Source organism: Eptesicus fuscus, chromosome 11 (genome assembly GCF_027574615.1).
Source record: "Eptesicus fuscus isolate TK198812 chromosome 11, DD_ASM_mEF_20220401, whole genome shotgun sequence".
NCBI lineage: Eukaryota > Metazoa > Chordata > Mammalia > Chiroptera > Vespertilionidae > Eptesicus > Eptesicus fuscus.
The window spans coordinates 79,557,767-79,576,270 of record NC_072483.1 but is presented as its reverse complement, the minus strand read 5'-3'; the positions used below and the strand labels follow the sequence as shown (position 1 = coordinate 79,576,270).

At 43.5% G+C, this 18,504-nt stretch overlaps 1 protein-coding gene across 1 annotated transcript in view; it reads left to right on the top strand.

Annotated features, from left to right (window-relative positions):
* The first annotated feature begins 246 nt into the window (after positions 1 to 246).
* The window catches only part of PTH2R (parathyroid hormone 2 receptor), a 43,384-nt gene continuing 25,126 nt past the window's right edge, over positions 247 to 18,504 (top strand). The window contains exons 1-2 of the mRNA XM_008145221.3: positions 247 to 373; positions 10,731 to 10,833. Of these exons, the coding sequence (XP_008143443.2) occupies positions 299 to 373; positions 10,731 to 10,833 (178 nt within the window). The 5' untranslated portion in view covers positions 247 to 298. The remainder of the gene's footprint in view (positions 374 to 10,730; positions 10,834 to 18,504) is intronic.

Sequence of the window (18,504 nt, the reverse complement as noted above, 5' to 3'; positions counted from 1 at the left end):
CCGCCCCTGCCCACCTGGGCCGCCCCGCGCCACCTGGGGCGGGAGTGGAGGCGGGGGCGCGATCCGCTCTCCCGGGAAGACCAGACCGAGCCGCGAGCCGCCGCGCCGCAGGACCCAGACCCGAGACGCGGGCGTCGCAGCCCGGCCCGGGCGTCCCCGGCAGGTGGCCCCGGGCCGGCCCCCCCAGCCGCGCTTCGCTCCTGGCCACGAGTTGGACCCGCGCCCGCCAAGTTGCGAGCGCGGAGCTTTCCCCGGGCTCCGGGCTGAGCGGCCCGCGTCGGGCTCGGCTGGTCCGGGCATGGCCGGACCCGGGGCGTCGCGCCACCTCTTGGGGTGCCTGCTGCTCGGCGGTGGTCTCCTCGCTGGAGCCCAGGTAAGAGCCAGGGACCCTTTGGCACCTGCTTCCCCGAGCCTCCGGCTGGACTCGGGGAGACCCCGAGCGAGACCCAGGGCTCACGCTGACACACACACACACACACACACACACACACACACACACACATACGCACACACACACACACACGCATTTGGGGGAGCTGAGAAGATGCACGCTTTAGGTGAGTGATGTCCCGGGGCGGGCGCAGTCAGACCTGCATCACCTGGGCATCTGCGAAGGAGCGGGGTGTAAGGAGCAGTGGGGTTCTGGGCCAGGAGGGCCAGGCCGGGAGGGAAGGAACTTTTCTTACGCGTAGTCTCCTCCGTCCCCCTGGAATGAATCCAAATTATTATTATTTTTTTTGTCTGCTGGCCATTTGCCGTCCCTTTTGAGAACTTAAACTTCTATGATCGATTGCGACCGCTGTCTGAAAAGATGAGTGCTCTCCATGAGACAGAACCACGTTATTATCGAAGCAAAGAGACGAGATAGGAAAGCATTCCGTGTGAAGTCGAGCTCAGTGGTTACTGTGGAGAATAAGTGGGATTGCACACACCGTTTGGAGATGCTCTGGGGGGGCTTTCGGAACAGCGGGGCCTCTCCAGGGTGGAGCGCACGTTTCATCCGCACTCGCTGCTTGTGCCAAATAAAACCTAGAGTTGGCGCTCAGCTCTTCAGAGGAGCGAGAAAGAAATGTACAGGTGGACACGGGGAGAGAGAAATGAGCCAGGAAGAAATGCGCGTGTAAAAAGCAGTCTGAGAGTCCTGTGAATTTAAACGGAATCAACGTTACTTCTCCCTTCTGTTCGGTAGGGGGCGCATCTTGACCATCAAATGAAACCCCAAGTTTTGTGTTTTTTTCCCCCTCTTAAATTCTTTCACTGTGAGAAAATTAGGCATTGATTTATTATTGATTAACACATAAACGTAACACTAGGTTATTGGCTTTCAGATGACCAATGTAAACTTCAATTATTCTAAAAGTGCAATTGTTTTTTAGGTACATAACCACATAAATTAAAGGACTCGGTGCCTGCTAAACACTGGGCCTTACCTAACATGACCAGGATGTTCCCGTAAGCTTGTTCTCTTAAAAAAAATAAAAATCAAACAATATGTGTGTTACATAGTTGCTAATAAGATTAGCAATGTATGCTTAAGAGCAGGGTTTGCTTTAACTTGTAAATTTTCACCCACAGTAGTAATATGACTGAGAGGGAAAAAAAACCCCATGAATTTGGTGACACAGAACTCTGGTGATCTGTAATGTATTTCCTGCATTTCTGTCTCATACGCTATTTGAATAATATACTTAAAAATACTGTTTCCCCATTTAAGGGGCGAGTGAACTCTAACCATTGATTTTACTTAGTGTTCTAGATTACTTTTTCTGAGGAAATGGGAAGATACTGATTAGTACAACAACAAAATATCACTAAGGAATTATGGACAGAATAAATTTCTTACTTTCAGATTTCAAGAAAACAACCAGGACATTAAACATTCTTTTCTGTAACTTAAGCCAACGTTTCTCAACCTTGGCACTGTTGACATTTGGGGCCTTATAATCCTTTGTTGCCGGGTTGTCTTATACATTGTGGGTTAATGAGCAGCATCCCTTTCCACTAGATTCCAGTAGCATCCCCTGCCCCTGCCCCCTTGTGACACCAAAAGAGTCTCTAGATATTGCCAAATGTTCCTTTTAGGCAAAATTGCCCCTGGCTGAGACCCATTGCTTTAAACAGACTTCCACTTATATTTATAGATTAGGAATTCTATGAAATGACAGTTTGTGATAATGTATTGCATTTTTAGCACTTTAAACAAAATCTGAAAGTTAAAGTGATTTACATCGACACCTTTTCTGATCTTCAGTTTCTTCTTCCTTCCCAACTAATACAAAATGTTAACAGATAGAAAAATAAAGAGAACTCATCTAAGCAGAATTAGCTTGTGTAGAATAATTCTTTAATATTCAATAGACATTGGATCACATCACAAAATAGATAATGTAGACTAAAAAATCTCTGTGGTTTTTGTTGGCAAAGATGCTGCCTTTGCCTGGCCGGCATGGTTCAGTGGTTGAGCATTGACTTATGAACCAGGAGGTCATGGTTCTATTCCTGGTCAGGGCACATGCCCAGGTTTTGGGCTCAATCCTCAGTGGGGGGCATGCAGGAGGCAGCTGATAAATGATTCTCCCTCATCATTGATATTTCTATCTCTCTCCCTCTCCCTTCCTTTCTTAAATCAATTAAAAAAATACATATTTTTTACAAAAGATGCCGCCTTTGACTCAGTGCACAGTTCAAAACTAATTGATTCATGCATTAGGTGGTATTGCAGAGCCCAGCAATATATTTCTTAAAGTCAGATTATCATATGGTGATGAGGACCACTGTATGAATATGTGAAGCATTTTCTTTACTGTGTCAGTGGGTTCTCCTGGAAAGAGACTGAGATGGTATTAGGTTTATTGGGAGAGGTTAATGCCTTTGAAAGATAAAAGGGTGAGGAGGCAGGATTGGATAGGGACAGCCTCAGACCAGGATGCAAATCTGACAAAGTCTTGGCCAGTCCCATGGGGAGCTGTGGGACAAAGGATGCCCATCAGAGGCGTCCCATGTGGTGACCAGGTGGCCGGGTCCCAGCACTCCCATTGTGCTGTCATTGGCTGGGGTTGTGGAGAAGATCATGGGCTTGGCTGTAGGACTGAGACAGATGCTTGAAAGCAGTGCAGCTGGAGGCTGGCAGCCAAGTGCCCTCCTTACAGGTCAATGGCTGGGTCTTTATTGAAGGACTGTCTCAGTGGCGCACCTCCATGGCTGCCTCCCTTACAGAACTGTCAGGGAACAACATAGGCTTTGCTGGCCTGAGCCCACATGATTTAGTCACCTTCTCCAGGCCCCGTGTGTGTGTGTGTGTGTGTGTGTGTGTGTGTTGTGGGGGGGTGGGGGGCGGGGGAAGTGAGTACAAATCCATCAGCACAACTAGAAAAAATTCCCAGATGCCAATGACATACTGAGTGGAAGTACATAAGTTCTGTAGAATCCCAGGTGTGAACAGATGCAAGTGGGTGTTTTATTTTTTTTCGAGTTACCGCTTGGTTTTGCTTGAGTGGAATCCCAACAGTGCCATGGACATGCTTGTGCAGGGGGAGGAGCCCTAGCCTGGGAACCCAGAGAGCTGATTTCAAATTCTTCTTCTGCTAGCATGCAACCTCCCTGGGCATTAAACTTGATCTCTCTACTGTGCACTGAGGAGAAGCTTTAGTTCCTCAATTCATTGTGAAGAAGAATAGAGCATTTTCAACTCACATGCTTACATTCCATTTAATTTCCTGTCTTGAGCTTCAATTGGTTTTGTCGTCTACTAGAAACCATCTCCTTTCTTTCCTTTCTGTTTAGTTTTTGTTCTTTCTCTGAGTTATCCTTTAAACCTTTCAATGGCAGTGTGACTTTAGGCAGTCCGTTTCACCTCTTTGAGTCTCCATTTCCTCCATTCTAAACTAGGGACAATAATGCCATTTATCTCATAGGATGTGAGAGAGCATTGAATTTAAAAACACTATAAAAACAAACTGTAGCCCTGGCCGGTTTGGCTCAGTGGATAGAGCGTCGGCCTGCAGATTGAAAGGTCCCAGGTTCGATTCTGGTCAAGGGCATGTACCTTGGTTGCGGGCACATCCCCAGTTGGAGGTGTGCAGGAGGCAGCTGATCGATGTTTCTAACTCTCTTTCCCTCTCCCTTCCTCTCTGTAAAAAATCAATAAAATATATTTAAAACAAACAAACAAACAAAACCAAAAAAAAAACACAAACTGTAGCCCAGGTGGTGTGGCTCAGTGGTTGAGTGTCAACCCATGAAGCAATAAAAATATATTGGCCAGATATTTTTGTGACAAAATTGGAACAGACTTATATGGATAATGAAAGTTCCTGAAGGCAGACTTCTGCCTCTTCTTCATGAAACCGTTGACATCAGATTGCAAACTGGCTGAAATTTCCTAAATGAGAATAATTTATACTCCTTGTCACTTTCCCACTTATGTAATCAGGCCAGCTTCTGTGTTCTATGAGGAAACGTTTTTCAGTTATTTTGTAAAGACATTTTTGAGAGTCAGTCTGTGTTTAACAATGCATTGGAACCAAGACTGTGGGCATGAGGCGTTGAAGCGTGCACATTCTGCCCACACCCCAGGAGACTCTGCCTTCAGAAAGGCACTCATGCCTGTAATAAGTACCAAGCCTCAGCTTCTCCTCTCAGCGTGGAATGTGGCATCGTGCCTTCTAGATGACTGACATCTGGAAGACACAACAGCCAGAAGCTTCTGGTAGTCTTGTCAGCAACACTTCTGAGATCAGACGAGACTAGGCGCGTTCCGTGTGGTGTGGCTGTAGACACGTTTGAGCAAAACTTAAGCACAGCCCTGGCCAGTGTGGCTCAGTTGGTTGTGGGTTTGATTCCTGGTCAGGGCACATGCCTAGGTTGGGGGTTCGATGCCCAGTCGGGGCACATATGGAAGGCTACCAATAAAAGTTCTCTCTCACATTGATGTTTTAAAAACAAACAAATAAACAAACAAAAAAAAACCCTCACAAAAAACTTAAGCACAATTTTCATGTTGATTAATTGAACTTAGAGATATCTTAGAGACATCTAAGAACTAGATGAAACCTGGAGTAAACCCATGTGCCTTTCTTGGAGCCTCAAAAATGCCTTTTGAAATCAATCCGAAAGATATAGCCGACTTCTAGTTCCACCAGATTGGTAACATAATAGTAATGCATTTTGTTTGTGAGTCTATTGCATTTTTTTCTATCACTCAATGTGAATGTGTACTAAGTACCTGAGAGCCATATTGTTCCTCCTGACCTCCTGACCTCCCTACCTCCCGACCTCCCCCAGAGTCAGATCCATGACTTGGATTTTTTTTTTGTATCTATCTTCTGCCATTGTGTCTGTGCATAGTATCTTCCCCATGGCTGGTCTCCAAATACTTGTAGAATAAATATGCTCAACAGTCCTTGTTGCTAAACCGGCACAAACAGTGTAGAATAAGTCGAAAGAAGCCTTTTCTATGAACATAAGGAGGTATCCCTCAATTAACATTCTCCCTCCCCAGGTCTCTTCATTTTCAGTTCAGTAAAACTGCATGTGGCTCTCAAAGTGATTAAGACATGGCCCCACCTTCCAAGAAGCTTTCACTCGGGAGACAGATTGCCAATAATGCCTCTGATCTTGACTTTCATCTCCCCTCCGGCAGTATCTATTCATTTTCCTTGTTTCTGTATCCAGTCTGCCTTGGCTTCCCTATAATGTGCAGTGTAAATGGTAGATCCTCACTTGGGATGGGAAAGGCCTGCCGGATCTCTGCCCTAGGTTTCTCATGTTCAGCATTTTCTTTCTTTTTGCTTCAGTAAATTTATTCTGGTCAAAGATATTTAGAAAGTGGTAGAAGTATAGACTTGGTGATACCAGCAGTGGCAATAGTTACCGTTTATACAGTGTTCACTATAAAGGCACTTAATTAGGTACTCCATATGGGTTATTTTCTTTAATCCTCACAACCACCTTAGGAAGAAGGCAATGAGCATATTTATGCCTCTCCAACATCCTATTCTGTTCATCACTAATTGTGTGGCAAAGACAAGTACTGGTAGGTGGTAGAATAAGGATACACTGAAAAAAATGCAAAACTGCAAATCTCTGCTCTCATGAATTTTACGTTCTCTCGTTCTCCCGAAGCCCACTTGGCCTGGGGGTTCGCATACATGTGCCAAGAAATTTGACCTTGTTACTTCTCAGTGGAGGTAGAAGTTGAGGTGCCCCAGCCAGCTACTGTTGACACCCCAGGGGCAGAGCTCCTTATTACTGATGGGTGGGGGTGTGAGTTCTGCTTGCACGTGGTCTCACCCCCACCACAATGGGGGGGACTCATTGCTGCTGGATTGACTCCCCTCTAGGTCTTCTCTGACACTGCTCCAGAGGGGAGGTGGAGGGACACCTTGAGACTGCCAGGTTGGGGTGGAAGTCCAGGAGCCCAGCCTGGTCTCCACTGACACCTGAGGTTGGGGGGACCGTGAGTAGCCTTGTTACAGACCCGTGTAGGTGGAAGTCCCAGCTCTCTACTTTGCTGTGAAACCACCGTGGGGAGGATGTAGGGGCACCTCCTTACAGCATCTCCTTAAACCTTTGTCTAGTTAGCTTTTGCTGGTGAGGATTGGGGTTGGACTGTGGCTTTCTTCTGTGGTGTTTGGTTTGAGTCATTATTCTCTAAAAGTTTTCTCTCTTGTCAGGCTACCTCTTTCCTTTCTTTGCTATAGAGAGCAGAGTTTTTATGAGACTTTTTTTTTTTGTGGTCAGTGCCTGTTGGTGTTTTAGAGTTGCCAGTTTGTATAAATCCAAGTCAGGAACACATGAGACAAAAAGAAAACTCAAAGAATTTTCCACTGTATTGTTCTTCAGGATCTGAGGTTCTTACTTGGTCTGTTTTCTGCTCTCCACTTTTGGAATCATCTTATGTTCATTTTATATATAACTAGAGGCCTGGTGCACAAAACTTGTGCATGGGGCTGGGCAGGGGGAGTGGGTCCCTCAGCCCGGCCTGCACCCTCTCACAGTCCGGGAGCCCTCAGGGGATGCCTGACTGATGGCTTAGGCCTGTGGGGAGTGTCAGTCGGACATCCTTAGTGCTGCTGTGGAGGAGGGAGAGGCTCCCGCCACTGCCGCTGGGCTCACCAGCCATGAGCCTGGCTCAGGGCTTCTGGCTGAGCAGCGCTCCCCAGTGGGAGCACACTGACCACCAGGAGGCAGCTCCTGCATTGAGCGTCTGCCCCCTGGTGGGTCAGTGTGTGTCATAGCAACCGGTCGTTCTACCGTTCGGTTGATTTACATATTAGCCTTTTATTATATAGGCTGTCCAGAGTTTTTAGTTGTTCTTACTAGGAGGAACAGAGGAAATATGCCTACTCCATCACAACAGAAGTCGAAGTTCCACAATGCTTCTTTTTAAATATATCTAATTTATGAAGTAATGTTGACTTTAAAACAGAATAAATGTGATTATTGTAATTATGAGGATTCATATACTCTGACATTAACAATTAATATCTATAATGACAACTTTAGGTACTTTCAGTAGGATACACATGATCAAATTAGGGCTTCTTTTAGCTATCAAGTATGTGGTAAAATTCAACATTTTATTTCAAATTGTAAATGATTGCTTGTCCAGGAAAAATTACTAACATCTATTTTTCTAAAAGTGCCATTCTGTTTTGAATGCAATTATTGCTTTTAGTAACATTGAATATAAATCATTGAGTATGAAAAATGCTCTTCTGTTTTAAATTATGATTTTAATGCCTATGATGATGAGCACTTGTATCTGTAACAAAGGAGGAAGAAAAAGCATTATAAAATATGTTAAACATTTTCTTACTCTCACTTCAAATGACTAAAGATCAATTTAACAGACTGTGAATTAGTACACCCTGCCCTGGATGGTGTGGTTCAGTTGGTTGAGCATCAGACCATGCACCAAAAGGTCTCGGGTTCCATTTGCAGTCAGGGCACATGCCCAGGTTGCAGGCCTGATCCCCAGTAGGGGTGCATGTGGGAGGCAACGGATTGATGTTTTTCCTCTCACAATGATGTTTCTCTCTCTCTCTCTCAAAAAAAAAAAAAATGTATGTATATATATTCACTAGAGGACCAGTGCACGAATTTGTGCACCAGTGGAGTCTCTCGGCCTGGCTTGTGGGATTGGGCCGAAACCGGCTCTCTGACATCCCCTGAGGGGTCCTGGATAGTGAGAGGGTGCAGGCCAGGCTGAGGAACCCTACTGGTGCACGATTGGGACTGGGGAGGGACGTGGAGGTTGGCCAGCCTGGGAGGGATTGTGGGAGGGCTCCAGGGTGTGTCCAGCCTATCTCACTCAGTCCCAATTGGCTGGACCCCAGCAGCAAGCTAACCTACCAGTCGGAGTGTCTGCCCTCTGGTGGTCAGTGCACGTCATAGCAAGCAGTTGAGTGGCCTTAGCATATCATTAGCATATTATGCTTCAATTGGTTGAACGGTCGACTGGATGACTGGACACTTAGCATATTAGGCTTTTATTATATAGGATACTAATCAAATTTGTGACTAGATTAAACTGGCCATATTTTTAGAATAAAATATCTTCAGAAGCTGTAGTTTACATAATGCTTATGTTCTTGAAAAGGCTATCTCAGTAAAAGGGCCACATATGCATAGAAGAAAACAAAAATGTATTTGTTCAAGTAAAAATGGTAAAAAGAGTGATTTGAAATGTTCCTCTTTGATATTTAAATCAAATTTCTCTGAATCAAATTTATAGTTCTGAAAAGTGCTTACAGCTTGCCCCATATTTTCTAGGATTTAAGTCAAAGAAAGTAACTATTCAACTGAAAACACAGCCAGAAAGAAACAACACCCAAGCAACTTGAATGTTGCCTGACTTTCTGGAGAATGAATGGAGAAGTCAGTTTTCCATCTCACTCAGATGATTCATCTGTTTTCATTTCATTCTCCTTTGATGATATGTGAGACTTTATGGCTCACTTTTAGTTTGGCTACTTTTAACTCCGAATCTGCACTGTGTTAACCTTATAGTTAAATTCTGTTGTGTATGCCACCCCCCACAATTAGTTTTTTTGTTATTCTCTTTTTTCATGAAAACAAATTATTAAAATAAATGTGGGCATTGAGCTATGAATAATATCCAACAACCTCCAAAACTATATTCATCTAATTATTGAGATACCCTTTATATTATAAATATGTTAGAAAATAATAAACTCATAATTTTCAGGATTAATACACATTTTTTCACTAAAATTAGTTCTTATGATAGATACCCTTCATTTCAGTTTAACCTGCCAGTCTGTCATTTTTGTGTCATTTAAAACCATAATTATTAATAATCTCTAATTGTACTTCCTATGGATAATAATATAAACATCTTTTAATTTTTAATGTTTAGTGCATAATGTAAATAAAATATGAAAAGGCTTATTTTCCATTTTTCTTAAATAAGCATTCTAGAGAATTTGCAGATGGAAATGATTTTAAATTTACAAAGGGTTGTGTTATAGGGAGTTTGCCACTTAGATAAACTGATAAGTTTCATTATCTCATTTGATTTAAGAATATCTAAGTCTCTAACTGAAAACTGAACTGCAAAGCTCTGGACCACATTATTGTTAATAAACCTACAGAACACATAGTGCTCAGTATTCTTTTTCTAGAAAATAGGTGATCACTTGCAGAAAATTGTGGTTGCTTAAAATATACTTAGAAATTTTTGATACCTCCCTTAAAGAGGTAGAGATTAATTTGTCTCTCCTTGAGTGAGAGTTGGTGACTTGCTTTTAACAAACAGAATATGATGGGACTGATCATGAGTGACACCTGAGACTAGATCATAGAAGGCATTGTGGTTTCCCCCTGGCTTTCTTCCTGGAATCACTCACTCTTTGGGAAGCCAGTTGACATGCTGTGAAGACACTCAAGCACCCGTATGGAGAGAGCCCTCTGGTGAGGAGCTGAGGAGTCCTCCCATCAGCCATTGAGAAACTGAGGCCCCTGCCAATACCATGTGAGTGGGCCATCTTGGAAGTGGATCCTGTAGTCCCAGTGACATCTTCAGGTGACAACATCTATGGCTGATGTCTTCACTGCAGTCTCCTAAGAGGCTCTGTTCTGAGCCAGTGATTACCCAGTAATTTTTCAGTAGACTAAATTTAGTCATCTAGTCCATTGTCTTTCCTATTTTTTTTATTGATTTCAGAGAGGAAGGGAGAGGGAGAGAGAGATAGAAACATCAATGATGAGAGAGAATTATTGATCGGCTGCCTCCTGCACTGGGGATCTAGCCTGCAACCTAGGCATGTGCCCTGACTGGGAATCAAACCCTGACCTCTTGGTTCATAGGTCGATGCTCAACCATGAGCCATGCCAGTTGAACCCATTGTCTTTCTGTGTGCCATTACTGACACATTGCAGGAGAATTAATAAAATACTCTAGGAAATTTACCATCTGTTTATTATTTTTTTCTAATTATATTATACATATTACCTAGTTATATTGAAATGTTCTATTATGGGATGTTTTTCCTTAGGCAAATCAGGTAAAAGTAAGATTATCCTAAAATCTTATACGTTGGTGGATATTGGTTTTTGATTCAGATAAAGGACTATTTCAAATAGCTTGATATCAAACCTTTCATTTTCAATTATATTAGAAGGTAAAATAGTGCAAGTTTGTACCATGGCTTCAAAAAAGATTATGGGAATGTTTTTCACTGTTTATGTTTTGTTCATTTCTGCAGCTGAATTCTGGTGGCACCGTTACTATGGAAGAGCAGATTGTCCTTGTGCTGAAAGCTAAAGTAGAGTGTGAACTCAACATCACAGCTCAGCTGCAGGAAGGAGGTAACGATGCTAAGAAAACTGTGTCCTCCTCCTGCCCCTACCCCAGTCCTCACCAAGATTGCAAATTTCCCTTACTTAATATTAGGAGACCCTCATTAGCCATTCTGTTCCCATGTGGAGGATTGTGTGGCAGGATAAGGCTCTTTTCACCTCTTTAACCCACTAGCTTTTCCCTCCCTATGGGAGGAGTAACTGATAGGTGAGTTTGGGAATATCGACTGCACATCAGCCTGTTCCTCTGGCCTCTCTGGGATCTGTCTGCCTAGAGAGCATGCGTGCTGGTTTATCCATGATCATGCAGTAAGCTTCAAGGAGTAGGCTCTGTGGGTATTACCTGCAGTTTTTGGTAGTCTGTAAAATTCAGAGGAGCCAGTGAGCAAGCCCATTTATATGTACCTAGGTTATGTTCTCCAAAAAGCCTTTTTGCATAATAAAGTGATTGTGTGAGCTCCATCTGCCTGACTCCTTATGTAGTTTCTCAAATACTAGTAGTTCCGAATTCAACTGGGAAGGGAACTACTATTTACTGAGCTCCCTGAATTTCCCAACAATCTGAACACAGCAGATAATGTCCTTAAAGCTATGCCCCCTAATAAAACATGTAGTTTGATATCTGCTTCATTCTAGTCTCCAAATATTAACAAAGTTTTGTGATTGATTTTTTTAGTTGGTTATTATCAAAGAACGTGGTCTGCGCGATACTGATTTTTAGAAACGTGTTGCGACTTGATGGCTGATAACGTGGTCAATTTTGACAAATGTTCCGTGTGGTCTTCAGAGGCATGGGGTTCTCCATATGAGCACATTGTTTCACAGTGTCCAGGAGGTTAAGTTATCGGTTGTATTGTTCATGGATTCTGTGTCCATGATTTTTCAACTGCTTGACCTATGCTTGTCTGAGGTTTATATATTAAAATCTCTTACTATGATGGGAAATTTTTTGCTTCATATATTTATATATTTAAAATATATTTTATTGATTTTTTACAGAAAGGAAAGGAGAGGGACAGAGAGCTAGAAACATCGATGAGAGAGAAACATCGACCAGTTGCCTCTTGCACACCCCCTACCGGGGATGTGCCCGCAACCAATGTACATGCCCTTGACCGGAATCGAACCTGAGACCTTTCAGTCCGCAGGCCGACGCTCTATCCACTGAGCCAAACCAGTTTCGGCATGCTTCATATATTTTGAAAATGTTATTCGGTGTATACAAGTTAAGAAATGTTATATTTCCTGGCAAGTAAAACCTTTTATCAGTATGAAGCAGCCCTCTTTACCACTAGGGTACTTTTGCTTTAAATATAAAATAATATGTAATATAGCCCTGGCCAGTGTGGCTCAGTTGGTTGGAGTGTCCTCCCGTAAACCAAAGGGTTGTGGGTTCAATTCCTGGTCAGGGCACATACCCAGGTTGCGGGTTCTATCTTGGTTGGGTGGAGCGCATACAGGAGGCAACTGGTTGATGTTTCTCACATCAACGTTTTTCTGTTTCTCAAATAAAAAAAATATCCTTGTTGAGGATTAAAAAATATATATAATATGAAATCATTATATTAAAAGTAACAATATTTAATAAAGAACATTTGTTTCTTTCTCTCTTGGTAGGTATTTGCCTGGCATATCTTTTTCCATCCATTATAAATGTCTTTGATTATAAAATACACATAACATTAAATTTACCATCTTAAACATTTTTAAGTACACAGTTCAGTAGTATTAAGCACATTCACACAGTTGTGCAACCAATCATCTTGCAAAAATATGTCAATTAAACAACTCCCTCTCTTTTCCCATTCTTTTGTTAAACTTCTCTGTGTACTTATGTTTGGTGGTATCTTTTAAAAACCAGACACATGTGGGCTTTTTGTTATCTATTCTGGTGATCGTTGTCTATTAACTGAAGCATTTAGCCCAATTACATTAATTGTGATTATTAATATATAATATTGAATTTAATTATACTTATTTTTTAAAAATCTTTATTTTTGAAATTATTACAGATGTCACCCCAAAACTCCCCTCCACCTGGTTCCAATCCCACCCCAGGCCTTCACCATGCTATTGTCTATGTCCATAGGTAATGCATATCCTATATAATAAAAGCCTAATATGCAAATTGTCCCCTTGACTGGGAGTTCAGCTGACAGTTTGACCAGAGGGTGTGGTCAGCCAGCCAACCACCTGCAGCCCCTCCCCCCAGCCGGACCAGCCCAATTGGCCCCAATTGGGGTGGGCTGGCCGGACCCCACATGCATGAATTCATGCACCGGGCCTCTAGTATGCATATAAGATCTTTGTTTAATCTCTTCACGCCCCGTACCCCCCTTTCCTTTGAGAATCATCAGTCTGTTCCATTTCCATGCCTCTGATTCTATTATATTCACCAATTTATTCTGTTCATTAGATTTTTATTCATTTATTTTGATTTTTAGATTCAATTGTTGATAGATATGTATTTGTTGCCATTTTGTTGTTCATATTTTTTATCTTTTTTTTTTTTTCTCTTCTTCTTCCTCTTAAAGAATACCCTTCAACATTTCATATAACACTGGTTTGGTGGTGATGAACTCCTTTAGCTTTTTCTTGCCTGTGACGCTCTTTATCTGACCTTTAATACTAAATGGTAGCTTTGCTGGGTAGTGTAATCTTGGTTGTAGGTCCTTGCTATTCATCACTTTGAATATTTTTTGCCACTCCCTTCTGGCCTGCAAAATTTCTGTTGAGAAATCAGCTGACAATCATATGGGCATTCCCTTGTAGGTAACTAATTTCTTTTTCTCTTGCTGCTTTTAAGATTCTCTCTTTGTCTTTAGCTTTTGACATTTTAATTATGATGTATCTTGGTGTGGTCCTTTTGGGATTCCTCTTGTTTGGGACTCTCTGTGCTTCCTGGACTTGTAAGTCTATTTCTTTTACCAGGTAGGGGAAGTTTTCTGTCATTATTTCTTCTAATAGGTTTTCAATATCTTGCTCTCTCTCTTCTTCTGGCATCCCCATAATTCAGATGTTGATACTCTTGAAGTTTCTCAGAGGCTCTTTACACTATTTTCATATTTTTGGATTCTTTTTTCTTTTTGCTCTTCTGGTTGGGTGTTTTTTGCTTCCTCATATTTTAAATTGTTGATTTGATTCTCAGAATCCTTTACTCTACTGTTGAATCCCTGTATATTATTCTTTATTTCAGTCAGTGTATGCTTAATTTATGATTGATCCTTTTCAATTTTTTTTGGAGGTTTCTAGCAGATTCTTGAGTAACCTTTTAACTGTGGTTTTGAACTCTATATCCAGTAGTTTGCTTTCTTCCATTTCTTTCATTTGTGACATGTTTCTTTGTCTCAGCATTTTGGCTGCTTCCCTGTGTTTGTTTCCATGTCTTGGGTAGAGCTGCTATGTCTCCTTGAGTTGGTAGAGTGGCCTTGTGTAGTGGGAGTCCTATAGTGCCCAGTGGCTCAGCCTCCCTCGTCACCTGAGCTGGGCACTCTAGGTGCACCCCTTTGTGGGCTGTGAGCACAGTCTTGTTGTAGTTGAGACTTGATAGCTGTTGGTGTCACTGGGAGGAATTGACCTGCAGACCGATTGTCTGTGAGGACCAGCTGCGACACCAGAGGGAGAGCTTCTGTGCAGGAAACACCCCTATGGAGCAGGACTTGCTGCAGTGGGGCTTTGGTGCTCACTGAGTCTTCCCCCTGGGTCTGTTGCTTATGGATGTGTAGAGTTATAATTTAGTATGGTCTGACACTGACCACTGGGTACACTGGCTCTTGGGTTTCCAGGGAGGTGCAAAGTCAGCCACTGCCTGGGGCCACCCAGCAGGAGCTACAGAGAGATCTGCAGATTCCTCCTCTTTGTATGGGGTTTGGGAGTGCCCGGATGAGGCCCAGTTGTGAAGTAAGGCAGGCTGGTGCTGGTGCTGGGTTTTGGGCTTTTTATTGATAGGTTTTGACTTCCCTGACCCAGCTGCAGCTTGTTTGAGAGGTTTTATCCTGAGCAAGGACAGGCCATTCCTATGCAAAAGATGCTGCACTCAGCTTGGGTGGATTTGTAAATTGGATGAGGCGTGGTCTTAGGAATTCTTCAGGGCAGAGCAAACAGAAATGGCTGCCAGTCAGCCCTAGGACCGGGGAGGTCCCAGCATAGGAACAATGATCCCTGTGAGCACCTCCATCTGGGAGAAAGCTGGCCCCGAGTTCCTGCCCTGATGCTGGACAATCCAATTCCTTCTCATATGTGTCTGTGTTCCCCACAACCTTGCCCTGGCACTGGAGCTCAGAGGAAGCAGGACCTTGTAAGTTCAGTTTGTGGTGCTGGCCTTTTAAGAGGAACAGCTGGATCTCCAGCAGCCTGTGTGTCACTGAGCCCCAATCCGCACTGGTTTTTACAGCCCGTAGTTACGGGGACTTCTCTTCCCAGCTCTGGGACCCTGGGCTGGGGGTCTGGTTTGGGGCTGGGACTCCTTGCTCCTCCAGTCGGCCTCCACAGAGATGATCTCCCTCCCAATTTAAAAAGCGGCCCACGTGGGTGCCAGCCCAGCCCATTCTACTCCTCTGCCCCTCATACCAGTCTCAGTGTGCTTTCTTCTTTACTTCTCTAGTTGTAGGACTTCCATTCAGCCAGCTTTCCAGTGGTTCTGGATGATGATTGTTCTGTATTTTAGTTGTAATTTTGATGTGGTTGTGGGAGGCAGTGAGTACAGGCGTTTACCTACGCCACCATCTTCCTTTTCCCCCTAATTATACTTATTTAATTCACCTTATTTGAGCTTTTCATTTCACCAGCCTTTCCTCCCTTCCACTCCTCATCCCCACCTTCTTTTGAATTGATTGAGACTGTTTTCCTTATTTCATCCATCCTTCCTCTACTAGTTTGGAAGATATATATTATATTTAATTATTTTAGTGATTAACCTAACAAAGCCTCACATGCAGTGCTTGCTGACCCTATGGAATACTTTCTGGCCTCAGATTTATTCTTTTAATTTACAGCCAGCTGAGCTAAGCCACGTTTTAAGAAAGAAGTTGTTTATATTAATTCAGCCTTTGTAGGGGTGTTGCACTAGGAAGCAGTTGTCTGAAGGGCCAGACCAATAATGTCAAAAAGGAGAATCACGCATCCTTCCTCTGAAGAACACTGAAGCAGCAACACACCGGGAAGGAATGTATAAGGAACCTTTGAGGGCTGAAGGAACTATTTGCTCTGAAGTCTCGTGAAATTTTGAGCCGGAAGATATCTCAATCCAACTTTATCATCTTCAGTGTCCCTTTAACAGTTCGACAAATACATTATGTGTCCACAGTTTGTTGCTTCTATACTAAGCACTAAAAAAGTGAATCAGATTCTGTCCCTACCCCTGGAGACAGTGATACTGTTCAGTATGGTGTTATTAACCACAGAGGCAATAAAACTTGGAATCCCTGGAAAGGCAGCTTAATGCATTGGGGAGGGATTGAAGGAATAGTCATCTTATCTTAAAATGAAAGGAACAGGAATTAGATGTGTAGAGGAGGAAGTAAAAGACATTCCTGGCCGAGGGAAGAGGACAGTTAAAGGCAAGCAAGTGTGAATCAGTCACACACTACAGGAGTGACACATAAAAAGAGTAAATACTCTGGATTTAAACTTATACAACATCTAAAATTGGTGAAGATGTGAAACATATGACATTGCTGCATACATTTTAGAGCAGGGGTCCTCCGACTTTTTAAACAGGGGGCCAGTTCACTGTCCCTCAGACCATTGGAGGGCCGGACTATAGTTTAAAAAAAACTATGAACAAATTCCTATGCACACTGCACATATCTTATTTTGAAGTAAAAAAACAAAACGGCAAAAATACCTGCATTGAGGACGCCTGTTTTAGAGGGACCACTAGTTACAAGAACACAAGAGTGTATTTTCAGCTTCAATTTTCGTAGATTGCAGGATAGATACCTTCCTGGTAAAGGGTTGGACAGTGCAGATGAATAAGGAGGCATGGTTTGTTAAACACAGTGAAGGGATGGGAAGCCAAGTGGATGCTATCAAGATAACGAAGAGCGTTTAGGGCGGAGCTGCCGGGTGTAAATGAGAAAACAAACAAACAGCAGGCAGTGGTGGGAAGAGGCAGGTCAGCGGGGCCTCAGAAGCCGGAGCCAGCGTGCTGAGCTCCCGGGTGGCGTGTGATATTGAAAGCCCAGGCTTTTTATCATGTGGACAAAGGGAGGCTGCTTCCAGGAAAAGCCTCTCTTCTATGGGAACCGTGGGGGCGAGCGAGGACGTTTTATTTTTTTCATTGCTTCAGCAACTCACAAAGCAAGTCAGATATTTGTTCCCGTGTGATGTGGTCGGCACTAGACGTTAATTTCAGGTTTATGCTGGAATCCTTCATGTAGAGATCAGACGTTTGTGTGAGGTTCTCTAATGCTGACCGTTCAAACCCGAACAAACGACTTGACGTCATTGAATGTTAGTGAGAACAAACATCCTCAGCTAGCGTTAGTGTAATTGATGACTAAAACATGGAGAGCTCTCATGGATAGCCCCTGTGGTAACAGAATAACGGCCCTCCAAAGATGGCCACTCCCCAGTATCTGGTGTTAGGCCTGTATCTGTCATGGTATATGATAAAGGGGCATCGCAGGTGGAATTAAGATTTTGGGCCTTAAAATAGGCAGATTATCCTGGATTGTTTGGATGGGCCCACTGTCATCACAGGAGACCTTAAAAGTGGCCAAGGAAGGCAGGAGAGTCACAGAAGAGGAGAGTGGAGGAGAGACCTGAACTGTGACGAGGACCCAGCCTGCTTTGCTCACTTTGAAGATGGAGGAAGGGGATCATGAGCTAAGAAATGCAAGTGGCTGCTCAAAACTGGGGACAGCCCTCCGCTGACAGCCAGCAAGGAAACGGGGACCTCAGTCCTCCAACGGCAAGGATCTGAATTCTGCCGACAGTGGAAGTGAGCTAGGAGACAGCTTCTCCCACGGAGCCCCCAGAAAGGCATGCGGCCCTGCCCAGACCTTGATTTTGGCCTTGTGAATATAAAGCAGAGATCCAGCCAAGCTTGCTGGACGCCCGAGGCATAGAAATAGTGAGATAACAAACCTGGGTTATTTGAACACACTAAAGATGTGGTAATTTGTGAAGGTGGCGATAGAAAATGAAAACAGCACTCGTTAAAATGGTCTGTGTTGGGGAAGTCGGGGTCTGACATGGCTGATAGGCTCTCTTCTTAGCAGCTCAACGCACAGTGAGGAGAGGCCCCGCAGAACAGTGTTGACCCTGACTGAATGTTTGCTCAGCCCCTGTCAAATGCTGGGTGGTTAATGCATGAAACAACACAGACAAAATCATCTACCCTGCGGTTCAAGAAAACAATAATCAAAGAACAACACTGGAAGGTGAAAAATACACCAGGAAAGGCGACAAGGAGTGTGTTGGGAAGTAATTTCAAATGGGAACGTTTACTCCGAAGTTGAAGTTTGGGTAAAAGGCTGTAGGTGAGGGAATGAGCCTTGTGGCTCTTTGGGGGAATTGGGTTGAGTTCCTGGAAGAGAAAGGAGGCCTTTAGCGGGAATTGAGGTCGGGGAGATAATCTAGAGGAGAGGGCAGATCCTGCCGGGGCCTTCAGATATTGTAAAGACTTGGCTTTTGCTCAGAGTGAGAAGGGAAGCCTTTGGAGGACTTGGGGCTATT